This window comes from Staurois parvus, unplaced genomic scaffold, assembly GCF_062004578.1.
Source record: "Staurois parvus isolate SC_StPar_1 unplaced genomic scaffold, SC_StPar_1.0 ptg003682l, whole genome shotgun sequence".
NCBI classification, from domain to species: Eukaryota; Metazoa; Chordata; class Amphibia; order Anura; family Ranidae; genus Staurois; species Staurois parvus.
The window spans coordinates 899-28,558 of record NW_028321478.1 but is presented as its reverse complement, the minus strand read 5'-3'; the positions used below and the strand labels follow the sequence as shown (position 1 = coordinate 28,558).

Here is a 27,660-nt window from a genome sequence, read left to right as displayed (position 1 = left end):
TAATGACCATTCACACCTCAGACCTCTCCCATCCTTGGAAACAAAAGATATGTTAATGACCATTCACACCTCAGACCTCTCCCACCCTTGGAAACAAAAGATATGTTAATGCCCATTCACACCTTGAATTCCTCATGAAGACCCCCTGCCAGGTGACTTTAACCTCTTCACGCCGGCCGAATGCAAATGTGCGGCCTCCTGGCATCTGGGCTAGACGCCAAGTGGCCGCACATTTGCGTTGTATTAAAAAAATGACATGTGCTGAGAGCGCGCACCCTGCGCGCTCCCAGCACACATGTCCGGTACTCACGGAAAGGTCCTGATCTCCTCTTTCGATCGGGACCTTTCCCAATCATGTGACCGCCGTGACGGCGTGTCACAGCGGTCACATGTCCCTAAACCCCCGCCCCCGGCTTCTGAAACCCGTAAAGGGCCATGAGGAGCCGGCGTAAAGGGGTTAATGACTCCCTCCACCAGACACCTTTCCCACCCTTGGAAACAAAAGATATGTATATGACCATTGACACCTCAAATTCCTCATGAAGACCCCCCTGCCAGGTGACCTTAATGACTCCCTCCACCAGACACCTTTCCCACCCTTGGAAACAAAAGATATGTATATGACCATTCACACCTCACATTCCTCATGAAGACCCCTTGCCAGGTGACATTAATGACTCCCTCCACCAGACACCTTTCCCACCCTAGGAAACAAAATATATGTATATGACCATTCACACCTCAAATTCCTCATGAAGACCCCCCTGCCAGGTGACATTAATGACTCCCTCCACCAGACACCTTTCCCACCCTTGGAAACAAAAGATATGTATATGACCATTCACACCTCAAATTCCTCATGAAGACCCCCCTGCCAGGTGACATTAATGACTCCCTCCACCAGACACCTTTCCCACCCTTGGAAACAAAAGAAATGTTAATGAGCAACTCACACCTAAGCTAATCTCAACACGGACTGCTGTCTCTGCTTCTACTCTCTGTATTCCTCTGAAACAGTCTAAAATAGTTAATAATTTGCCACTTTTCAGTGTATTATGAGCATTTGGGAGGTTCTCCTGTGCTTATCTTTAAAAAACGCTTCTAAACGTTTGTATGCATAACGCATAAACGTGGTATGCAAATGCGGCTAAAGACTTTTTTTAACCTACATTTTCCAGCAGTCAGTTTCCATCGTTGGATCTAAAACCCAACTGGATGATGTTCAAGTTGCTAAAGCGCCGGTATCAAACAATTGCGTGTTTCTTTTTTTTTTTTCATAAAATACTTATTTTAAACCCTTTTTCTGTGTTGCATCGCAGTGCTGCTAATCACCTGTAGCCTCTATTTGCTACTTTCTGCTCAGGATAGATTTTCTGATGTGTGTCACCCTATAACACAGCGGTCTCCAAACTGCGGCCCTTTACTTGCTTTTATCTGGCCCTCGGAGCACTTTTCTTCCCACTGATAGAAGACACTATTCCATAGTACACGGCTTTTTTTTATTTTTTTGGGAGGCTGGGCCCTGTCACGTTGGCTCTATGGGACCCCATTGTTTCTCACAGCAGCCCTGGTCTGAATGCTCAGATCCCACCCTTAGAGCCATCAGGGGACAGATGGAGCATTAGATCGATGCTGCAACCACCTAGGTAAGTATGATTTAAAGAAATAAAAGTACTTCTCTTTTAATTTTCTCCAGCTCTTCTCTAAGCCTCACAATTGCACGTGTTCTCTCTGTACACGTGATTCCCAACGTAGGTTTGCCCACTATATACATGTCCAAGCCCATGAAAACGTACATACCCTATAAGCCACCTCTATGCAAATAGTCATCAACATCATACATGTATGCAGGGGCGTCCCGAGGCAGGTGCAGGGGGTACGGCCTGCACCGGGTGACACAGACTGTACGGGGTGACACCAGACCCGCCCCACAAAAAGGTAAGTTGTAAAGCAAGCCGACGATCCCCGCAGGATGGACCCGATCCATTATGCTCCCCAATCCGCAGATCCGACCCATCCTGCGGGGATCTTCGGCTTTCTTTACAACTTACCTTTTCGTGGGGCGGGTCCGGTGTCACCCCGTATAGGTTGCATGCCAACGATCCCCGCAGAATGGATCGGATATGCGGATTGGGGAGAATAATGGATCAGACTCCGATCCATTATGCTCAATCGGCAGATCCGAACCATCCTGCGGGGATCGTCAGCATGCAACCTATACGGTGTGAAACCGGACCCACTCCACAAAAAGGTAAGTTGTAAAGCAAGCCGGCAATCCTCGCAGGATGGATCGGATCTGCGGATTGGGGAGCATAATGGATCGGAGTCCGATCCATTCTGCGGGGATCGTCGGGGGGTTGTCACCAAGTGTTACCGCACCGGGTGACACCAACCCTAGGGACGCCCCTGCATGTTTGCCTGCACTGGGCAACCATGTTCTGGTGTTCTGGCCTATGTATCAAGGTCAGATTAAGAAAAAAAAAAAGTGATTGGTGAAAGAAAAATCCATCCTGTACGCAGCCAAACAAAATGCCAGCTTTGCCGTGATCTGGCAAAGGACTGTGCATCCTGTGACTTACCCAGCAACTTAGCGATGATGTACAGCGCTTGTCCCCATAGGAAGAGCTTGCCGTCCCGGCCACAGTTGCTCGGAAATCTTTTCTGGCTGTTCCAGTTAAGTTTCTCAGCCTCCACAAAATCTGCTGGAACATGGTAATATTCTGGGACAACAGGACACCCTACAAGAAATAAAGAGAAATAGATCAATCCTCAGAATAGATGAAAATATACAAGGGAACTATAAAACATTTTTTTTATAAAGGATACCACCGTTTTTGTAGGCTCGCTGAATATTCAAACCTGTCATTCCCAAGGAACTGGGTACTGTGTCTTCCCTCAGGTTGTCTTATTATTATTATACAGGATTTATATAGCACCAACAGTTTGCTCAGCACTTTACAATATGGCGATGCTGACCAATCAAAAGCCATCCAGCCCGTACTGTCAACTCTGCACTGAGGGGAGAGAAAGCCGCACTGTGACAGTGTGGAACCGGCGTAGGGAAGTGTCCGGCACAGCTCCTGTGTGAACTCTGACATTATGAACTATGACAAGCCTGGGTTCACACAGGAGCAGTGGGGAAACTGCATGCCATTTGGACAGGGATTGCATTCCTGTTCAAATCGCATGCTATTCTTTGCGGTACAATTTGCGCCCATACATGTATTGATGTAAATCGCACCGTAAAGTATCGGTACGTGCCGATCAAAAAAGGGTATCGGTGCATCTTTAGTTCTTTGTTTTCTGATCTTCAAAACAATGAAGCTGGCCATACAAGCCAAGATTCTTCCATCCTTACTAAACAGCGTGGATGGCCAAAGCTGCATTGCTGGCTACTGTGTTCTGACAGCCAGAACCCGCGGTTGTCAGAATACCTGAACAGGGCCTGCATCTGATTGGATGCAGGTACTCTTTTTGGCCTTTGTTTTGATCCACAGGAATGAATGGGTGGAGGCGGTCAGCATGTCCATTCAGAGCGATGGATGCAGTAAATAGAGGAAATGCTGCTCTCCCAACCAGCCAACATGACTTGTAAGTTGGGACTGGCTTCAGCCTACATGCCTCTGCCAAGAAACCACGCCATCCATCGTGTTTGTAGTGAAAAAAATACCTTTTGGAGCGCTGCAAGCTATGGATGTAAGGAAAAGGATCACCTCACCCAATGAAAAGACGAGAACACGAGTCTGAGCGATTCCAGTGTCAGCCAATACAAGTGAAGGGATGGATGCTGCTCAACCACCAGGAGTCCAATGTAGAAGAATGACCTCAGTCTCTGTACTGGCCATCCCACTGACGCGTTTCGCCCCACTCACCCTCCGGGGCTTGGTCACAGAGGTAACTTCTGTTGAGTTTAGCCATAGTCATGGCTAAGTCCCAGTGAAACGCATCAAGAAGTGGTTTCTGGATCCCGAAGCCGATCACTAACTTCTTATGGTGGTTGGTCCGCATTTCCTCTAGTTATTGCAGGTTCTTTTTGGCTGAGGATTTTCACACAAAGTCAACTGAAAAAATTACTTTTAGGCCTCCTGCACACGGGGCGTTTTTACAGTGGCTGTTTTTGGCTTATGGTGTTTTTTTCTACAGCCAGTCAACTCCCCAGAATGTTATCCTATGTGCTTTCGGCTTTAATCAGCGGTTTTGGCAAGGGAGTTTTATGGCTGGAAAAACCCCCCAGAACTAGTGGGTGTCAAGAGGAGTTTTTTTTTCAGCTGTAAAACTGCTCTAACGCTGGTAAAAGTGGTAAAACACATCAAACGGGGGTTTTTGAGCCAACATTTTTAAAAATGCTAATGCAGAAAAACACAGTTAAAAGCAAAAATGATAAAATACGCAAAAAAAATGCGTTTTTAATGTGACTTTATACAGCTACCGTTACCAACGTTTTTAAAATGCCCAGTGTGCATGAGGCCTTAGAGTCCAGGTCAAGCCGGATCTATGGGCACCATCTACAAACAATTTAAATACATCTTTTCACCAATCCTCAAAACTACCATTACTGAAATATCTGCCACTTGTCCAGGCTCTGGAAGCCCACATCTCCCAGCTCCCGAGGTAGAGAGAAGATACCTCACACTGTGTGCCATCACCCAATATTTTTCATAAATATTGACCTGAGTATTTGCCAAACTTAGAGAAGCATGTAATGACATCCACACAATCTTCCTCATGGACAAAGCTATAAAACATACTGTAACCATTCTTTATGTCTTCTGTTACGAGAAGGGGTTCAACTGCCTTGACTTGGAATTTTTCATTGCTACCCTCCGGCACATAGGTATTACTCCTCCGTCCTGGAGAAGATCAGGGCACTATATGACAACCCCTCGACTCATGTCAGGGTTAATGTCTCCTTGTCAAGCCCGGTTGTTACTCATAATAGGATGTGACATGCCTGTCCTTTATCTCCAATCCTGTACACATTAACGATCTTGCAAGGGCAAATCCAACAATTCAAGGCTTCATGGTAGGAGGACACTTTACAAAGCCTCTATATGGATGATATACTGCTCTGTCTCTCAAATCCCAGAAAAGCTTTCCCCCAATATTGAAAGAATTCTATCAATTTGTCCAATTGAACAATTTTAAAGCAAATACAAATCAAACCCTCTAAATGTAATTCTTCCTTCCACTGAACAACTGTTCTTTTATACTTTCTTTCTGTTCCTTTGGACCAATGGTTCAATTAAATACTTGGGTGTATACATACAAGTAGATCCTTTGGCCTAAATCAGGGGTCTCCAAACTTTCTGCACAAAGGGCCAGTTTAATGTCCTTCAGACTTTAGGGGTGCAGGACTGTGGCTATTGGAAGTAGAAAAGGTCTCAATGTCAGCGGGATTAGACAATGTCTGATCTTTGGTGTCTCTGGGAGAAATAATGCCCCATTGTTGATGTCAATGGGAAGAATTGCGCCCCATTGTTGGCGTGATTGGGAGGAATTGTGCCCCATTGTTGGTGTCACTGGGCCCCATGGTTGGTGTCTTTGGGGGGAATTGTGCCACATCGTTGGTGCCCTTGGGCGGAATTATGCCCCATGATTGGTGTCATTGGGCCCCACTGTGTCATTGGGAGGAATTGTGTCCCATTGGTACCATTGGGAGGAATTGTGAATTGTGCCCCTTCATTGGTGTCAGTGGGGGAAACTATATCCCATTGTTGGTATCAGTGGATGAAATCAGTGGTTGAAATACAGCCCCAAGGGCCAGATAAAAGCCCAGGCTGCAGTTTGGAGACCGCTGCTCTAAATTAAGGGCCCTTTAAAAGATGAAATGCGAAGACTTAGAGAGTAGTCCACCCAAATACCTGGCAAGATTGTACAGCTTTGATTAAAATACAGTAGATATGTTACTTTGACTTTTTTTTTTTAATACCTATATCTGGGAGCACTCTCCCCTTTACCTTCAATACAACATCTTAGGGGATCTAGGACTCCCCCACCTGGAGTCAACCTAGAGACAACCTTAACACCTTTACTTCCAGGGCACTATCCCTCCTATTCTGCCCTAAAGATATGTGTACCTCCCCCATCTTTGGGCATGGGATTCACTTCTTAAGCAGACTCAACTCTTCTCCTACATAAGCCCCATGACACCTATATTAGGGAACCTGGCTTTCCCAACTGCTACCTTAATAGCACAATGGAGCTCTGGGCAAAGTAATGCACTGGGGCCCCTACCAGGGAGAAGGTGACCTGTGGTGTGCATAGCGCATCGCGGCAAACAGTGGGTGTGATTTTTATTACAAAATGTTAGCCTGATTTTTTTTAAGATTTTTTTTTAGAACTTTTACATTTTTTTCATTACACTGTTGAGATGTCAGAGGAAGGAACTGAGAAAACATTCCCCAGTCCCTCTCTGCAGATGCATGAACATTAGACTGAGGCTGCTGTTCATCCATAAACTGAAGCATAGTAAACACAGTTATGAATGAACACCATGATTGGTACTAATCACTCATTGTGTTCATTTAGAAAAGGAAGGAGTTGATACATGACATTTACCAGGCCCTTCCCCTGCTCTCCATCCTGAAGATCGTCCTGTGGGACTGTAGCTGCAGGCTGGAGAGAAAGGAAGCTGGCAGCGCTTGGGGGAAGGGGGCACACAGTAAGGCCCGGGCTGCGGGGGGTAGGGAAAATGATAGTTGACAAGAAGGGGTGGTCAGTGTGGCGGGTGGGGGAAATTACTGGAACCAATTGTTTCTGGCTCTCCCTGCAGCAGCTGAAAGCTGGCGGGAGGGAGGAGATGCAGGCTTTCAGCTGCTGCTTTTAGAGCCACTCAGGTGGTCAGTTCCAGTTTTTTCCCCCACCCACGCACTCATCACCCGCTCTGTCCACATGCGATTCTCTTCGATGGGGAGGAAGGAACTGCAGGGGAAGACAGTGCCCAGGGCTGCCCATGCGATAAGACAGCCCTGGCTTTCTGTTGGTCTAGTAAGAGTTTCTCTCTGATAACGAAGACATGCTCTAATTGTGGATCACAGCTCCTTTGTCAGATGTTGGCTCTTCTATTTTTGGTAAAAGGGACGAGGAATATTTTACCCTTTGAGATTCTACGCCGATCCATCTAATCGCACAAATATTCTCTTGAATCAGGAGTGTTCTTCACACATTACTACATCTCTGCTCAGGAAAGGGATTTGAACTGTCAATTACTGAGGATAATCTCCTCAAAACAGGTACCTTTTCACACACACGACTGCAACATTGTGATGTGCCGATATAATTGCCCCTCCACCAGGGAGAAAAGATTTCTCTTTACCCAGTGCTTGCGTAGAGCAAAGGAGAGGGACCATATTACATCTCTGGTGGTCCTGACCTCCGGTATTACCCTTTTGGTCATGGATCTTCATTGCTTATTATTATTATACAGTATTTATAACGCGCCAATAGTTCACTCAGCGCTGTACATTACAGAGGGGGACAGAACATGTGACAGAACAATACCAATACAATGCAAAACATGAGGGGTTCGAGGGCCCTGCTCTTTCGAGCTTACAATCTAGGAGGGAGGGGATGGTGGAGGAGATAGCTGTGGGGGATGGAGTGGTAGGAGGAGTGGAGGAGGTCGGTCAAGTTAGCAGGGGGTGGGGTAGGCTTCCCTGAAGAGATGGGTTTTCAGGGTGCGCCTAAAGGAGAGGAGAGTAGGTGATAATCTGATGGGTAGGGGCAGGGAGTTCCAGAGGATGGGTGACACCCTGGAGAAGTCCTGGAGGCGGGCATGGGAGGAGGAGACCAGGGAACTAGAGAGAAGGAGGTCTTGTGAGGATCGGAGTGTGCGTGCTGGGCGGTACTTGGATATTAGGCCAGTGATGTAGTTCGGGGCAGTATGGTGGACAGCTTTGTACGTCAGCGTTAGGATTTTGAATTTGATCCGTTGCGCAATCGGAAGCCAGTGGAGGGATTGGCAGAGGGGGGTGGCGGAGACGGAGCAGTTGGAAAGGTGAATGAGTCTGGCAGCCGTATTCAGGATCGTCTGAAGCGGGGATAGCCAGCGGCGAGGCAGGGCAGTGAGGAGGGAGTTGCAGTAGTCGAGTCGTGATATGATGAGGGAGTGGATGAGCTGTTTAGTGGTTTCTGGGGTTAGGAACGTGCGGATTTTGGCGATGTTGCGGAGGTGGAGTCTGCACGAGTTTGTTAAAGACTGGACTTGGGGCTGGAAGGATAGGTTGGAGTCCAGAATGACACCAAGTACTCTGGCTTGCGGGGCGGGTTTGATGGTAGCATTGTTCGATGTGATAGAGAAGTCAATGGGGGGTGGTGTCCGGGCTGGGGGGAAAACAAGAAACTCTGTTTTGGAGAGGTTCAGTTTAAGGAAGTGGAGCGACATCCAGTCTGATATGTCGCTCAACAGGTGTGTGATTCGGGCGGATACCGAGGGGGTGAGGTGGGGGGTTGAGAGATAGATTTGTGTGTCGTTGGCATAGAGGTGGTAGTTGAAGCCGTGAGAGTGTATGAGTTGGCCGAGGGAGGAGGTGTAGATGGAGAAGAGAAGGGGCCCGAGGACAGAGCCTTGAGGGACCCCAACAGAGATGGGGAGTGAGAGGGAGGTGGTAGCATTATAGGTAACGCTGAAGGAGCGTTGTGAAAGGTAGGATGAGAGCCAGGAGAGAGCAGAATCTCTGAGGCCGAGGGAGTGTAGTTTTTTGCGGAGGAGGGGGTGGTGGACTGTGTCGAAGGCCGCAGAGAGGTCAAGGAGTAGGAGCACTGAATAGTGGCCAATAGCTTTAGCGGTTAGCAGGTCGTTGGAAAGTTTGAGTAAGGCAGTTTCGGTGGAGTGTAGGGGACGGAAGCCGGACTGTAGGGGATCGAGGAGGTTGTTGTCGTTGAGGTGAGAGCATAGGCGGGTGTAGACTAGGCGCTCGAGGAGTTTAGATGTAAAGGGGAGCAGGGAGATGGGTCTGAGGTTGTTCGGGTCATTGGGGTCCAGGGAGGGCTTTTCAAGTATGGGGGTGATGTGTGCATGTTTCAGAGGGGAAGGGAAAGTGCCGGAGGAGAGGGAGAGATTGAAGATGTGGGTGAGGGAGCGTAGGATGGAGGGGGAGGGAGGTCGTAGGAGTTGTGAGGGGATAGGGTCGAGGGAGCAGGTGGTGAGGCGGGCATCAGAGAGGATCTTGGAGACTTCCTCGATGGTAGTAAGGTCAAAGGTGCGGAGTGTTGGGGAGCTTCAGTATGAGGAATGTAGGGTGGGGTGGAAGAGGAGGTCAGAGCAGTAGTGGGGCCGTGGGAGAGGGGTGATGAGGGGGTAGCTGAGTGAGGGGGAAGGGGGTTGGAGAGAGTTTGAGCAGCGACGAAGTCCCTGTGGGTTATGTCGAGGGGGAGGGGGGATAAGGGGGTAGCTGTGTGAGAGGGGACGGGTTGAGAGGGCGTGAGTTGCGACAATGTCCTTGCGAATTGTGTCAATCTTGTTTTTGAAGTGATTGGCAATCTCAAGGGCAGTGAGTGAGGTGCTGGGTGGAGGTGGGGGTGGCGAGAGTAGAGAGTTGAAGGCGGAGAAGAGTCGGCGAGGATTGGACTTATCAAGTCACGGGTCATCCCTGAGGCTGCTGGAACTCTCTCTCTCCTTGGTCATAGGCTCAATTCTACTGGCAAAGAGGACTTCATTCTACTAGCTGCCAGAACTGCAGTACATCGGCACTGGAGGTCCAACCTCTCCCCTTTCAGAAAGACCTTTCCAATCCAAGTGCCTACATCAGGGCTTGATAAAGCCGCTCGCCCAATTCGAGGAGAAATTCTTTAGCGGCGAGCACAGATGATGGAGCGGCTGTGCTCCAAGCCTCATTGTGAAGCAGAGTTCCGGTTTCCAGCTTCTTTGGCACCGCCTCTGAGGGGACAGGTGCAGGAGAGGTCCGCTCTCCTCCGCTGAGAGGAGACACCCTTCTCCACCGCCGCGGGGGATTCGAGGAGTAAGTACTGTATACATGTCATATCACTATAATGGAGTACAGGGGAGCTGGGATATACATTACTGTATACAGTTTTTTATTTTGGACTCTTTATTCTAAAGAAAAATGTAAAAGTTTTAAGAGGGCATGGTTGGGGGCAGGGCTGGGGGATGGGCCAAGCGTGGGGTTGCCCCCCATACAAAAGCCACCATCTCCCATGGCAAGAGAGAGAGAAAGACACTCACCTTCACAGCTCCGGACATCCCCAGGAATGAGAGTCGGGCTGTGCATACACCATCATGAAACCCACATCATCTCTCGGAACCCACCTGGTTCCTATGCCGCGTGTGTCCCTTCTTCCATCCCTTCTTCCAAGGGGAAGTGCTGCCCCCCCCCCGCCCCCCCCCCCCTGAGAAATGCCGCCCTAGGCAAAAGCCTTGTTTGCCTTGTGGTAAATACACCCCTGTGTGATCTGAAATTTCCGGATAGGGGGGTGCGTTACTGGAACAGGAAGTGTGGGGAACTCGCACAGAGTACTAAAAGCTAGACATCTGACCGGTGTCAACATTTCTTCGCTCCGTCCGAGACAAAAAAAAAAAAAGAAATGAATGCAAGTTGGCTTTAATGGTTAAATACAGTGTAAAGGAAGACCAGCTTGTCTGCAGCCAATGTTTGCAGTCTTCCCCCTGAAGGCAGCGCAAAGAACATTACATATACATTAAAAATTGAAACAAACCATGACAAGTGCAGACAGAGTGAATCGTGCTATGTATTATCAAGTGTCAGCAGTGGAATATTCATCAAAAGACAGGAATAATGGAGCACAATGCTGCGGGAGTGCGATTCCAACCGCACAGCGCATGAATAACACATAATAGAAACATTGCAGCTGGTCAGGGGAAAGCCGGAGCATGCTGACATCTTTCAGAGAGTAATAATAATACATGGCAGATGGGATGCCAAACAAACAGCTATCAGTATGGACAAACAGGGCCGCGGATAACGGGGTACCACCAGTCCTCCAGTACAGGACCCAGGCCAGCAGGGGGGCCCAGGCAGCTGAGTGAATTGGATATGGACAGGAAGGGTGATCGGCACAGCAAGGGGGCAATTACTGGAACAGATCCCCTGTATGGCTCTCTCTGTAGCAGCTGAAAGTTAGCTTTCTCTCCTCCCGCTGGCTTTAAGCTGCTGCAGAGAGAGTCATACAGGGGATCGGTTCCAGTAATTGCCACCCCGCCGCATCGATCACCCTTCCCTGTGCAACATACATTTCTCCCTACTGCCCAGGCTCCCTCCCTTGTGCCCCCAGCTTCCCTTCTCTCCTCCCCACCAGCAGCTGCAAGGACACAATAGGATCCTTCACGCTAGGTTCACATCTGTGTGGGCACGACGCCCGCACTAGAAAATCTGGTCTCCCGGACCCCGCATTCACTATATCCGCTCTCCCCGGACCCCGCATTCACTATATCCGCTCTCCCCGGACCCTGCATTCACTATATCCGCTCTCCCCGGACCCCGCATTCACTATATCCGCTCTCGCCGGACCCTGCATTCACTATATCCGCTCTCGCCGGACCCGGCATTCACTATATCCGCTCTCCCCGGACCCCGCATTCACTATATCCGCTCTCCCTGGACCCCGCATTCACTATATACGCTCTCCCCGGACCCCGCATTCACTATATACGCTCTCCCCGGACCCGGCATTCACTATATCCAGTCTCCCCGGACCCGGCATTCACTATATCCGGTCTCCCCGGACCCGGCATTCACTATATCCGGTCTCCCCGAACCCAGCATTCACTATATCCGCTCTCCCCGGACCCCGCATTCACTATATCCGCTCTCCCCGGACCCGGCATTCACTATATCCGCTCTCCCCGGACCCGGCATTCACTATATCCGCTCTCCCCGGACCTCGCATTCACTATATCCGCTCTCCCCGGACCCCGCATTCACTATATACGCTCTCCCCGGACCCCGCATTCACTATATCTGCTCTCCCCAGACCCCGCATTCACTATATCCGCTCTCCCCGGACCCCGCATTCACTATATCCGCTCTCCCCGGACCCCGCATTCACTATATCCGCTCTCCCCGGACCCCACATTCACTATATCCGCTCTCCCCGGACCCTGCATTTACTATATCCACTCTCCCCGAACCCTGCATTCACTATATCCGCTCTCCCCGGACCCTGTATTCACTATATCCGCTGTCTCCGGACTCTGCATTTACTATATCCGCTCTCCCCGGACCCCGCATTCACTATATCCGCTCTCCCCGGACCCCACATTCACTATATCCGCTCTCCCCGGACCCTGCATTTACTATATCCACTCTCCCCGAACCCTGCATTCACTATATCCGCTCTCCCCGGACCCTGTATTCACTATATCCGCTGTCTCCGGACTCTGCATTTACTATATCCGCTCTCCCCAGACCCCGCATTCACTATATCCGGTCTCCCCGGACCCCGCATTCACTATATCTGCTCTCCCCGGACCCCGCATTCACTATATCCGCTCTCCCTGGACCTTGCATTCACTATATCCGCTCTCCCCGGACCCCGCATTCACTATATCTGCTCTCCCCGGACCCCGCATTCACTATATCCGCTCTCCCCGGACCCTGCATTCACTATATCCGCTCTCCCCGGACCCTGCATTCACTATATCCGCTCTCCCCGGACCCTGCATTCACTATATCCGCTCTCCCCGGACCCCGCATTCACTATATCTGCTCTCCCCGGACCCTGCATTCACTATATCCGCTCTCCCCGGACCCTGCATTCACTATATCCGCTCTCCATGGACCCCGCATTCACTATATATGCTCTCCCCGGACCCCGCATTCACTATATCCGCTCTCCCCGGACCCGGCATTCACTATATCCGGTCTCCCCGGACCCCGCATTCACTATATCCGGTCTCCCCGGACCCCGCATTCACTATATCCGCTCTCCCCGGTCCCCGCATTCACTATATCCGCTCTCCCCGGACCCGGCATTCACTATATCCGCTCTCCCCGGACCCGGCATTCACTATATCCGCTCTCCCCGGACCTCGCATTCACTATATCCGCTCTCCCCGGACCCCGCATTTACTCTATATCTGCTCTCCCCGGACCCCGCATTCACTATATCCGCTCTCCCCGGACCCCGCATTCACTATATCCGCTCTCCCCGGACCCCGCATTCACTATATCCGCTCTCCCTGGACCCTATATTCACTATATCCGCTCTCCCCGGACCCCGCATTCACTATATCCGCTCTCCCCAGACCCTGCATTCACTATATCCGCTCTCCCCGGACCCTGTATTCACTATATCCGCTGTCTCCGGACTCTGCATTTACTATATCCGCTCTCCCCGGAACCCGCATTCACTATATCCGCTCTCCCTGGACCCTGCATTCACTATATCTGCTCTCCCCGGACCCCGCATTCACTATATCCGCTCTCCCCGGACCCCGCATTCACTATATCCGCTCTCCCCGGACCCCGCATTCACTATATCCGCTCTCCCCGGACCCTGCATTCACTATATCCGCTCTCCCTGGACCCTGCATTCACTATATCCGCTCTCCCCGGACCCCGCATTCACTATATCCGCTCTCCCCGGACCCCGCATTCACTATATATGGTCTCCCACAGTACACAGAACATGGAAATGCAATTATTTTAGTAAATATAAACTGCTAAATCCCTTTTCTCATCAGCACTATATAGCAGTCTTATGACTTCTATCAGCGTCCAGCAGAGCACCGGTTAACGTGGCCAGCTCTCTCCTCATAGGCTTTGATTGGAATGGACTCCCGTGACACGCAGGGAAGAAGTCCCTGCACTTCTTTAGAAAATGCAGCTCACACGGGAACCTCGGTTCTCAGTACGGTTGCGTTTCCCAGTGCGGGCGGCGTGCCATTAGAACTAATGGCACCCGCCCGCGGGGCCGCAATTCTTTGTGCGGGTGGTGCGGCTGCACAAATTTTTGTGCAGATCCGCAGCGCCCCCACCCGCACAGCTGTGAACTGGGGGTTAGCCACTGCACTGCCCATGTCTCACTCTGGATGCTACCACCATCTCCAAGCGCAACACAATGACTGAACGTTTGATGTCCCACACATCTGTGTATTATAATGGAGAGGAGACTTCACACCCTGCAGGATCTGCATCCCTCACTTCTCCAGAGACACGACGGAACATCACACAGCCCGTTTTGCATGCCCGAGGCCAGGTGTGGAACGTTCTTAGAATAGAACCGGAGAGCGTGTTCTGAGAGAGTCGCCAAGGAGCGCCCGACTTGTTTTATCCCCCTCTGAGACGCACAATGGAAGGTTCCGCGCTGTAAGCAGCTTCAAGCAGCTCACACGAGTAATCTTCCATTTATAATCAGAGCTTTAGATGCCGCTCGCCTATTTATTTACACCTAACAAAAAAACACCTCGTGATGGAGAATGCCAGAGAATAAGTGCCCTGAATAGGAAACATTTAAATGAACAGCTCAAATGCCCTCATTTTCACTGTGTGAGATCGGAAACGCACACAAAAAAATCCAGATCGCTAGTGCAAGAGGGGGCACCAGGTGTAATGCTGGCAGTGTGTGTGCAGAATGTGCGTACCAGATCCAAAAGATACATATTTATATATTATGTATGAGATGAAGGAACCCCAGAGGGCTGCACAATGACTTCTGCGGGATGTTTTCTTTGTTTTTAGGGGTTAAGCTGTCCATAGATGCATCGAAATGAGGCCTGTTCAACAGGGGCAGGCCAAATTTCAATCTATCTACGACCGATCCCCCTCGAAAGAATTCAATCCAACTATTAATTTCTGCCAATTGGCCACTGTTGGAATTTTTTCTTGATCAGCCGGCTGCAGAGGAGTCCAACTGTCAGAATACAATGGCACAGCGGGGAGGATTTCTCCCCCCACCTCACATGTGTGGATGGAGGAATCCACTTGATTTTCTTTTGTAGCCTCCCTAGCGGTCTGATTATGTCCATATTTCTGTGCTCAAAGCGGTACGTTTCTTTGCATGGAAATATGTTGTTTTTTTTATTGTAGGCCTGTAATATTTAGGAATAACTCACTGAAATCTGTCTGAACAAGAGTCTAGTAAACATCCCGGGTAGGATAAGATTTGAAACACGAAATCATAAATTATAATATAATAAATAATCCTAAAAAATAATAATATAATAATAATAAATATAATTCAATAATATAATCAAACCAAAAACACTGAAATGTGAAATAGAGCGCCAAGTTCGCACATCGCTGAGCTCAGTCGCAGAATCGTTTTCAGTGTCTGATGAGGAATTTCCCCCACCAATCATTATCACTCAATTCTGCAAGTGGTTCTGATTTACTATCGCTGTTCTCTAGCCGGTCTAAAACCGCGTCTGACCTAAAGGGACGCTTTTTGGACGCCATGGACGTTTCTCAGTTTCCAGGCAGAAAGAACAGTAAAAATGCAGGCAGGGCGCCGGACAAAGCACTCGGGACAAAATGTATGTGAAATGGTTTGATGCAGGAATGTTATACTATGTGATTTTAGTAATTTTAGTGAATGTCACTTTTTAAAATTTCTACATTTCCGCCGTTCCGTCTCCCGTACGTCCTGACGTCGCAGGGAACGGAAGCCAGAAGACAGATGCCGGCATCGGCCGGAGGACATTGCAGGGGACACTGCAGGGGGGACATCGTGGGAGCGCAGGACATGGTAAGTGAAGAAGAGACCCCGGAGCAACGCTGCAGTGTATTCCCGAGTGTAGCTCGGGGGGGTCACCGCTTGTGGTGCTGAAGCTTTACCCGGAGCGACACTCGGGAATACCGCCAGGGGGGTTAAAAAGAAAGCATCTATGTCCAGCTTTTACCCATGTAGTCCTCCCGTGCTCTAGGTGCTTAATTTATAAAAAAAAAAAAAAAAAAAAAAGCTGCTAACACCTTACCATATACCAAAATGGAACAATACTCAGTGAAAAATAATAATAATTGGTGCTGCGCTAATGTTAAATATATATAAAATTGTCAATAGAAAGTTTTTTTCACCATATACAGTTTTTTTATTGGTGTCACGCATTCACGTTATCCCTTATTTACCCCTCAGTTTACACCTATGCGGCCGTGAGGGCCACGTTTTACACGGGCACAAGAGCCCATTCATTTGAACCAACGTGACAGGCCCCACCCCCCCCGCCCTAAAAACCAAAAAAAAAACACAAAACAGTTTTCTTTGCTTTATGCATAGAATTGCAATTATGAATGAACATCGTGAGCGATCTGTACTAATCACTTATTGTGTTCATTCAGGAAAGAAAGGAGCTGGTAAATGTGACATACACCGGATGGGGACCTCACACCAGGAAGAACGCACAGGTTAAAAAGGCAGGCGCCGTTTATGAACGTCAACCCGCCACTGCACTGCTCCCGTCCGGCCATTTATATAAATGGGCCAAATGGGAAGTGGTTAAAAAAAAAAAAAAATTTAAATTATATTGTTTTGCTAGAAGATTACTTAGAATCCCCAAACATCATACAGGCGTACCTCAGTTTACGAATGTCTCGGTTAACATAATTTTCGGTTTACGAATGAAAATCCATTGAAAATAATGCCTCGGTTTACAAATTTTTTTCGCAATACGAAGTGTATGTCGGTGCCGATTTTTAAATGCAACTGCCAGCTTTTTTTTTTTCTTCACTATAGCTCACAGAATTAGCTGTCACTTTCCAGGAGCTAAATGGTACTTTGTTTCTTTTATCGTGGGAATCAAACTTGAAGGAAACATTTCCTTTTAGTTTGTTTCCCTAGATAAAAGAAACAAAGTATCATTTAGCTCTGGGGAAAGTGAAACAATGTTGTTTCTTTTAACTGGGGAAATAAAGTAAAAGGAAACTTTCTTTTAGCTGGGAGGGTTGGGGGGGGGGGGGGGGGGGTTAAGTGACAGCTGATTCTCTGAGCTAAAGGGAAGAAAAAAAAAGTTGGTAATTACATCTAAGAAGCGGCCATGATCTATAGTGACAGTGACCAGAACGTATTAATTGGTTTTTAATGCATTCCTATGGGAAACCGCGTTTCGGTTTATGAATTTTTCGCAATACAAAGCGTCCCGGAGAACGCATTAAATTCGCAAACCGAGGTGCGTCTGTATATATTTTTAAAGCAGAGGCCCTAGAGAATAAAATGATGGGTGTTGCAATTTTTTTTATATCACATGGTATTTGTGCAGCACTTTTTCAAACACATTAAAAAGATGATGTTATGCTGAGTGATACCAAACATGTCGCATTGCAAAATTGCGCATGCCCGTGCAACGGCGACAAACGACAAATGTTATCTATAGGCCACGTTTTAAAAGCCTTTACAGGTTACCACTTTATAGCTACACAGGAGGTCTGGTGCTAGAATTACTGTCCATGATCTGATATTTGTGGTAAATACCTCATATGTGTGGGACAATCACCGTTTGTACGCGTGCAACACCGACGTGTGCGTTCACCTTTGCACACGAGCACGGGGAGACATGGGGGATTCAGTCATGGAAATCTCTGTCTTCTCTAGATACATGCTATAAATACACTAAAGCGACCACAGCCAAAACATTGTTCTTGGTTAATTGGGAAAAATATTCGAAACTCAAAAGAGGATTCCCCAATAAACTTAAAATAAAGAATGTTATTGATCTCTGGGTTCCGGTTGCACATACCCCCCCCCAACCCCCCTCACTTCCTGTCTCCCAGGGACCAAACAGAAAATGAGGGAAAATCCCCTGAGCAGAGACACAGAAATATAATTACCATCAAAGGCTTGAAAAAGTACCGGGTCCAACAGACTCTCATATTCTTTCACCTGTTCAGGTTTTCCTCGGAAAACGCCTAAAAATTAATGAAAAAAAAAAAAATATGATTATTTATAAACTTAGGAGTGAATGGCAGCCCCAACAGGTATAGAACTTTAAAAACAAATAAAGTGTTACTAAACCCAGGACCCTGCATTCACTATATCCGCTCTCCCTGGACCCTGCATTCACTATATCCGCTCTCCCTGGACCCTGCATTCACTATAACCGCTCTCCCCGGACCCTGCATTCACTATATCCGCTCTCCCCGGACCCCGCATTCACTATATCCACTCTCCCTGGACCCTGCATTCACTATATCCGCTCTCCCTGGACCCTGCATTCACTATATCCGCTCTCCCCGGACCCTGCATTCACTATATCTGGTCTCCCCGGACCCCGCATTCACTATATCTGGTCTCCCCGGACCCCACATTCACTATATCCGCTCTCCCTGGACCCCGCATTCACTATATCCGCTCTCCCCGGACCCCGCATTCACTATATCCGCTCTCCCCGGACCCCGCATTCATTATATCCGCTCTCCCCAAACCCCGCATTCACTATATCCGCTCTCTCCGGACCCCGCATTCACTATATCCGCTCTCTCCGGACCCCGCATTCACTATATCCGCTCTCCCCAGACCCCGCATTCACTATATCCGCTCTCTCCGGTCCCTGCATTCACTATATCCGGTATCCCCGGACCCTGCATTCACTATATCCGCTCTCTCCGGACCCTGCATTCACTATATCCGGTCTCCCCGGACTCTGCATTCACTATATCCACTCTCCCCGGACCCTGCATGCACTATATCCGCTCTCCCCGGACCCCGCATTCACTATATTCGCTCTCCCCGGACCCCGCATTCACTATATTCGCTCTCCCCGGACCCCGCATTCACTATATCCGCTCTCCCCGGACCCCACATTCACTATATCTGGTCTCCCCGGACCCCGCATTCACTATATCAGCTCTCCCCGGACCATGCATTCACTATATCCGCTCTCCCCGGACCCTGCATTCACTATATCCGCTCTCCCCGGACCCTGCATTCACTATATCCGCTCTCGCCGGACCCTGCATTCACTATATCCGCTCTCGCCGGACCCTGCATTCACTATATCCGCTCTCGCCGGACCCTGCATTCACTATATCCGCTCTCGCCGGACCCCGCATTCACTATATCCGCTCTCCCCGGACCCCGCATTCACTATATCCGCTCTCCCCGGACCCTGCATTCACTATATCCGCTCTCCCCAGACCCTGCATTCATTATATCTGGTCTCCCCGGACCCTGCATTCGCTATATACGCTCTCCCCGGACCCCGCATTCACTATATCCTCTCTCCCTGGACCCCGCATTCACTATATCCGCTCTCCCCAGACCCCGCATTCACTATATCCGCTCTCCCTGGACCCCGCATTCACTATATCCGCTCTCCCCGGACCCCGCATTCACTATATCCGCTCTCCCCGGACCCCGCATTCATTATATCCGCTCTCCCCAAACCCCGCATTCACTATATCCGCTCTCTCCGGACCCCGCATTCACTATATCCGCTCTCTCCGGACCCCGCATTCACTATATCCGCTCTCCCCAGACCCCGCATTCACTATATCCGCTCTCTCCGGTCCCTGCATTCACTATATCCGGTATCCCCGGACCCTGCATTCACTATATCCGCTCTCTCCGGACCCTGCATTCACTATATCCGGTCTCCCCGGACTCTGCATTCACTATATCCACTCTCCCCGGACCCTGCATGCACTATATCCGCTCTCCCCGGACCCCGCATTCACTATATTCGCTCTCCCCGGACCCCGCATTCACTATATTCGCTCTCCCCGGACCCCGCATTCACTATATCCGCTCTCCCCGGACCCCACATTCACTATATCTGGTCTCCCCGGACCCCGCATTCACTATATCAGCTCTCCCCGGACCATGCATTCACTATATCCGCTCTCCCCGGACCCTGCATTCACTATATCCGCTCTCCCCGGACCCTGCATTCACTATATCCGCTCTCGCCGGACCCTGCATTCACTATATCCGCTCTCGCCGGACCCTGCATTCACTATATCCGCTCTCGCCGGACCCTGCATTCACTATATCCGCTCTCGCCGGACCCCGCATTCACTATATCCGCTCTCCCCGGACCCCGCATTCACTATATCCGCTCTCCCCGGACCCTGCATTCACTATATCCGCTCTCCCCAGACCCTGCATTCATTATATCTGGTCTCCCCGGACCCTGCATTCGCTATATACGCTCTCCCCGGACCCCGCATTCACTATATCCTCTCTCCCTGGACCCCGCATTCACTATATCCGCTCTCCCCAGACCCCGCATTCACTATATCCGCTCTCCCCAGACCCAGCATTCACTATATCCGCTCTCCCCAGACCCAGCATTCACTATATCCGCTCTCCCCGGACCCCGCATTCACTATATCCGCTCTCCCCAGACCCAGCATTCACTATATCCGCTCTCCCCAGACCCAGCATTCACTATATCCGCTCTCCCCAGACCCAGCATTCACTATATCCGCTCTCCCCAGACCCTGCATTCACTATATCCGCTCTCCCCAGACCCAGCATTCACTATATCCGCTCTCCCCGGACCCCGCATTCACTATATCCGCTCTCCCCAGACCCAGCATTCACTATATCCGCTCTCCCCAGACCCAGCATTCACTATATCCGCTCTCCCCAGACCCTGCATTCGCTATATACGCTCTCCCCAGACCCTGCATTCACTATATCCGCTCCATTTCTGTCATGGGATCTGCCGGACGAATGGGGAACTGATCCCCATGTGTCTGCTTTTAGTGTACAGGATCGGATCGGTAGACACATGTCCGCTGACACCCACCGCTCCATAGATGGAGAAAAACTGACAGGCAGACCCGATCGGACCGTCCGTGTGAAGGGGGCCTATCTGGTATGGACAGCCTACGTCATGTACGTGATGTTATGATTTGACTGTACTACTTCTATTTGAATGATTTTTTAAAATAAATGAATAACTGTATTTATTGGTGCCTCTAATATCTGTCTTGATTTCAGATTTATACCTGTGAGCGGTTTAGCACATCTTAGGTGACTTCCGTTCGCGTGCGCAAATGTTTCACACAGAACTTAAAACCTGCTTTTTGCGTTCTTTGTTCCATAATAAGGTATTTATCTTTCGATGTAAGAACACATTTAGAATGTGCACAATGGAAGCGCTCGGCACTTGATGTGGGCGTCGTGTCTTTCTAGCGAGGAGGGGGGGGGGGTGCATGGAGCCGCGCTGTTTACACATAATGATTTCGGGGAAGGGATGTGAGATTTGCTGGGAGCAGATGGAGTGCAATATTAACATCTTACAATCACTCAGTGTTGTAACTAAATAAGGACGCGCAAACAAGCTCATTATCGAATTAAATTCATACGCAGAATAATGCGTTTAACAGACTCGTTCAGCGCTGCCGCCGGTTACAGATGATTGCTTGCTTCTAGGAATAATCCAATGTCAGGGGCAAGAACTAAACACACACGGCGTTCCTGGTATTACCACACACGGGCAGGTCTCCTCTCTGGCTTTCACAGCTAAAACCCGGCACTGGCACCTCTAAAAGGATTTAAAGCGGAGCTCCACCCAAAAGGGGAAGTTCCGCTTCAAGGACTGCTCCCTCACTCCCCATTAAGGATTGGCACCTTTGGGGAGCGGGTACCCGAATTTGACAGGTACCCGCTCCCATCGCCTAGACCAGTGGTTCTCAACCTTCCTAATGCCGTGACCCTTTCATACAGTTCCTCATGTTGTGGTGACCACCAACCATAAAATTATTTACCCAGTAATTATAATTCATGAGTGTCGTTTTACCTCCAATACTGCTGCTTTCTACACAGTAGCTGCTTTCAACAGAGTAGCTGCTTTCAACACAGCAGCTGCTTTCTACACAGCAGCTGCTTTCAACACAGCAGCTGCTTTCAACACAGCAGCTGCTTTCAACACAGTAGCTGCTTTCAACAGAGTAGCTGCTTTCAACACAGCAGCTGCTTTCTACACAGCAGCTGCTTTCAACACAGTAGCTGCTTTCAACACAGTAGCTGCTTTCAACACAGTAGCTGCTTTCAACACAGTAGCTGCTTTCAACACAGTAGCTGCTTTCAACACAGTAGCTGCTTTCAACACAGTAGCTGCTTTCTACACAGCAGCTGCTTTCAACACAGCAGCTGCTTTCAACACAGCAGCTGCTTTCAACACAGTAGCTGCTTTCAACACAGTAGCTGCTTTCAACACAGCAGCTGCTTTCAACACAGCAGCTGCTTTCAACACAGTAGCTGCTTTCAACAGAGTAGCTGCTTTCAACAGAGTAGCTGCTTTCAACAGAGCAGCTGCTTTCAACAGAGCAGCTGCTTTCTACACAGTAGCTGCTCTTTACACATGGGAAATATGTGTTTTCTGATGGTCTTAGGGGACCCCTGTGAAAGGGTCGTTCAACCCCCAAAGGGGTCGCAACCCACAGGTTGAGAACCTCTGGCCTAGATGATCGGAAGCGGAAGGTGTCCTCCCTCCCTGTAGTCATGTGACAGGTCCCAGAAGACTACAGGACCGTTCATGAAGCGCAGAGCTACTCGCACATGCGCAGTGGGTACCCGGCTGTGAAGCCGCAAGCTATCACAGCCGGGTGCCCACACTGAAGATGCCGTCCTCCTGGAATACAGGACGGCCGGTGAAACGGGCTGCGGGGGACACACCACGGACCGAGGGACAGGTAAGTGGCTGTTTTTTTAAAAGTCAGCAGCTACAGTTTTTGTAGCTGCTGACTTTTATTTTTTGACAGGAAAGTGGAACTCCGCTTTAAAAGCTGAAAGCATTTAACCTGTTCCTGCCCGGCCAATAGCAAAATGACGGACGAGCGGGACTATCGTCGATCCGGGCGGGAATCATAGGACATCCTTCGTGGATCGTGCCTCGCACATGCGTGCTGTGGCTAGATCGGTCACCGGCTGTGTACATCGGACGGAGAGATCAGTTCTTGCAAATGCCGCCCCTTCTGTTCAAGTGTAAAACAGAATGTGACAGGGAGGTCGCACGGGTCCCCTGGAGCATGGGGTGGGTTTGCTATTGGTTGAGGGGGGGAGGGGGTAAAGGCCACCTGGTCCTGCAAACCGGAATTGTAAATGAGCCCTCAGTGTCCTGACCCCCCCATAAGGCTGCTTTCCCACTGATATGCTGCGGTTTACCTGGACCATGCACTTTGCCATAGACTTCTATTATATCTTGTGGACGGTGCACTTTCTGAACTCCTGCATTTAGTTTGAGGTCAAGAGGTATCAGAGGGCTCCACGGACGATTGATTGAGCACCCCTGCCTCAAGCCGATCATTCTTATGAACCCATTAGTTTTTATTGATTTTGTACAAGTGACAACAAAATAAAGAATTACTGCAGAATTTCGGTGGTGCTCTTGCTTGCGATACATTTCTTTGACTACTCTGAGCTTTCCCCGGCTGACAGAGAGCTGCCTCTAAAACTCAAGTCCAAGGTGTTACCTTTCCTATTTCGGGTCCAGTGCTCTAATACGCCTACTGCCAATCTGAAATGACTTGTCACCTATCCGTAAGGTGACAACGCTGCTATTCAATTTCACTGTAGAATGAACAGCATTGTCACCCTATTGAATCAAAGTCAGTATCAATGAATCGGGACACCCTCTCCACCCCTCCTCCAGCAGCACCTCGTGGACTCGAGACACGGAGGCGTGGAGATAGCTTCAAGCAGCAGCCAGCGAGGCAACAGGAGGAAAACAACATCAGAAATTTCTGCAAACGACAGACATAAGACTTGAGCTAAGGATTTCATTAGGACCCCAGTGGAAGCGTGGCTGCAGAGGAGGCTTGTGTCCAGAGGATGGATCCTGGTTCCATGCTGTCTGGCAGATCCATTTAAAAGGGTTCCCTACAGATTCATATTCAGCTTATTGCGCATATATTATGCGCATCTGGTGAGTGCGCAATTCTTACAGTCTTTCGCACAGATTAAGTCACACGGATTTATTGGATGTCACTAGAGCAATACTTCTGTTGATAAAAGACTGTTTACATGATCACATTTATGTTTGGAGCCTAAATTAGCGTTTTATTCACTTATATATTTATTATTTACTATGTTAATATCTGGATGATTTGATTATTATTGAGTATTATAGATTTTATTTTTAATTATTTTTTGTATACAGTATTTTAGCGCTGCACAGTTTCTTTATTTTGATCAATGGATCAACTTGCAGGGACAACATGTAATACAACTGGGGGAGTTTGCAGAGAAACAAAAACTGCTTTGTTGAGCTCTGGTGTAGGAGGGCTCTGCCCTTGAAGTGCGCAAGTCGTACCTCCTGCCGGTGGGCATCACTGGAGTATTTAAGACAGAAAGAACAGAGGGCGCCTCCATCTGAGTGCAAACTGTGTAAGCGTGGCTTAAAGTGATACTAAAGTCTTATTTTTTTTTCTTTTCCTTAAAAATAACAAACACGGTATATTTACCTTCTCTGTGTAATGGTTTTGCACAGAGCAGCCCGGATCCTCCGCTGGAGCTCTTGGTCCCTCCCCTCAGTTGGGTGCCCCCGTAGCAAACAGCTTGTGATGGGGGCACCCAAGCAGGTGTGCTCTCGAGCCGCGGTTCTGCGTGTCCATTCATGCACAAACAACCGTGGCTCGGCCTCGCCCCACCCCCTCCTTTTACTGATTGGCTCACTGGCTGTGCCTGACAGCAGCAGGAGCCAATGGCCTCAGCCAATAAGGAGTGAGAGTCCCCAGAGAACTGAGGCTCTCGTGGACATAGCTGGATGAAGAGGGGGCTCAGGTAAGTGTTGGGGGGGCTGCTACACACAGACAGTTTTTTAACTTCACGCATAGAATGCATGAAGGTAAAACACCTTGAGACTTTAGAACCACTTTAAGGGCATCTTTAAGGTAATGCACTCACATTTATAAAGAAAGAGTCTGCTTGTCATCCATGGAGGGCTTGTCATCCATGGAGGGCTTGTCATCCATGGAGGGCTTGTCATCCATGGCAGAGATCGGCAGACAAGCAGCCAGTGTGTGCGGAGCTGGACAGGATGCTGCTGGATGGATGTTAGCAGAACCACTTGAGGAGCTGAAATGCAAGTAGCCCGGCTTGTGCGGCGGTGGCTTCCAGGTGTCCTCAGCTTGCTTGACAACTCAGCTTTGGTTGGTGATGACGTCAATCCATAGGGGAGCATGGTTAAGTGTTTCGGACTCCGTTGGTTTGACAACTGGGTGGAGCCACAAAATGCATAGGAGGAGAGGGGTGGAGAGCTGAAAAAACACACTGCAGAGCTCAATGAGGAGAGCTCGGATAGCTGATTGGAGGGAAGGGACACACCCCCTCCATCACACAGCTCACAGGAACAGAGCTGAGGTTGTCAATCAGCAGGAGGTCCCTCCCCAGTCAATATTTTTCTCTTGGTGTCAGGAAAACTTGTCAGAAGTGTTTCTTGCTGATAGCAGAGAAACGAAGTAGCAGACAGAAATGACACTTGGTGCCCTGGATTGAGACACGTACACACTATAGTGGGATATATTTTGTTCATATTTCATGTCTAAGGTTTAGAACCATTTGACTAATTCCTAAGAGAGTTACATTCAATGCATGCTGGGAAAGATAACTGTCATGTCTGCTTTTGCTCTTAACCAAACTTAACAAAAGGTTGGTGGCATATCTGATCACATGTTCACCAGCATGGCAGCTGCAGATCAAAAACAGGCAAAGATGGCAGCTTCCTTGGCTGTAATGTATAGAAGGTTTTAGTTTTGCTTCAAGTGTTCCTAAACCCCGGACCCCGCATTCACTATATCTGGTCTCCCCGGACCCCGCATTTACTATATCTGGTCTCCCCAGACCCCGCATTCACTATATCTGGTCTCCCCAGACCCCGCATTCACTATATCTGCTCTCCCCGGACCCCGCATTCACTATATCCGCTCTCCCCGGACCCCACATTCACTATATCCGCTCTCCCCGGACCCCGCATTCACTATATCCGCTCTCCCCGGACCCTGCATTCACTATATCTGCTCTCCACGGACCCTGCATTCACTATATCCACTCTCCCCGGACCCTGCATTCACTATATCTGGTCCCCCACAGTACACAGAACATGGAAATGCAATTATTTTAGTAAATATAAACTGCTAAATACATTTTCTCATCAGCAGTATATAGCAGTCTTGTGACTTCTATCAGTGTCCAGCACAGCACCGGTTGAAGCTTGCATAAGGAGTTTTCATTCTCCCCTGATTGTCCAATGAGGCTGCATGACTCCCAAGCCTCTGTCTGGACAGTACTGATTGGCCCTGTGCTGATCACGTGCACTCTCCCAAGAAGAAAAAAAATTCTAGTAATACACACTAAACTGAGCTTGTGCAGACTTGGTTCAAGCACTGGTTAAAGCTTGCAGGTGGGGTTTTCATTCTCCTCTGACTGTCCTATGAAGCTGCATAACCCCTGACCCTCTGTCTGGACAGCGCTGATTGGACCTGTGCTGATCACATGCACTCTCCCCAAAAAAAACCAAAACAGAGCCTTGGGGGCAAGCTGCACATGCTCAGTGCAGCTTGTCCCCAAGGCTCTGTTCTATCAGCAGATGGATTGGGGACAGTAGAAGAAGGGGAGGATAAGAAAAGACAGGATCAAACAGCCTTTTTACACAATGCAGTCTAGTGACTTCTGTCAGTATCCAGCAGGGCATTAGTTAATCTTGTAGGAGTTTTCATTCTCCTCTCACTGTCCTATGAAGCTGCATGACCCCTGACCCTCTGACTGGACAGTGCTGACTGGCCCTGTGCTTATCACATGCACTCTCCCCCCAAAACACCTCTCTAGCAATACACACCAAACTGAGCATGTGCAGCTTCAAGATTCTGTTCTGTCAACAGATGGGTTGGGGGACAGTAGAAGGAGAGGATCAGAGAAGACAGGATCTATCAGCCTTGTTACACAATGCAGAGGATTAACCCCTTAGGTTCCACAGTGAGTATAACAAGCATGCTTTCCTGCGTCTACAGACTGATTTTACTGTTGTGGGTTTAGTAACACTTTAGGATCCAAGAAGGCTCTACAGGGACTGGGCTGAAAACGAACGCAGGTAGTTGGCACCGCCAGCAGAGCTTGAACTTCAGCACCATTTCTGCAGAAACCGCAAGCTAACTATGAAACTTACCATCAATGATCATATAGATGAAAAACATCGGGAATTCACATTCGATCCCATCGAAGAGCTGAAGATAAAACACACGAGATTACTTTGTCACCAAACTCATCTGTGTTTCAGAAGACGTACATTTCTTATGAAGGGATAGGACTGAATGACTGGGCTCAATACTCTGGCAAATAGCTTATTGTAATTCTAATATTAAAGAGACAATATTTTGTCAAGTAATGACTGCTGGCTCCGCATTGTCGGGAGAATAATTTGGTTCCCTGTGTACACTTGTAGCGAGCTGTGAAATGAAGTGGCAGAATGATGGAGTGTCTCCCGGCTCCGAGCAAACTGCACGCTAAATTTTAACTGCAAACCGAAGCCACCGAATTCCAGCTGGAAAATCTGAGAGGACAGAGGAAACGCAGAAGAGCTGCAATTATTTTGTCGAGAGATGAAAACACACAAACCTGCTGTAAAATGAAGAAAGTAGTCCCAAAGTTGTAATTATAACCTAGATTGCAGTTATTTCCTTGTACTGATGACAGTGGGGAAGGGGTCACGTAATCTCCTTTGGCAGCAGACATGTAAAGTGACTCTACAGGGTGTCATAGCTCTGAAACCTCCTAATTATCATTTTGATGAACTTCTAAAACTTTCTG

At 48.9% G+C, this 27,660-nt stretch overlaps 1 protein-coding gene across 1 annotated transcript in view; it reads right to left on the bottom strand.

The window, feature by feature from the left end:
* The window catches only part of LOC149427526 (phosphorylase b kinase regulatory subunit beta-like), a 43,373-nt gene extending 16,265 nt beyond the window's left edge, over positions 1–27,108 (bottom strand). The window contains exons 1-3 of the mRNA XM_089667934.1: positions 27,020–27,108; positions 17,739–17,816; positions 2,580–2,738 (exon numbers count right to left, since the gene is read on the bottom strand). Coding sequence (XP_089524060.1) covers positions 2,580–2,738; positions 17,739–17,816; positions 27,020–27,047 — 265 coding nt within the window. The 5' untranslated portion in view covers positions 27,048–27,108. The remainder of the gene's footprint in view (positions 1–2,579; positions 2,739–17,738; positions 17,817–27,019) is intronic.
* Positions 27,109–27,660: the final 552 nt, after the last annotated feature.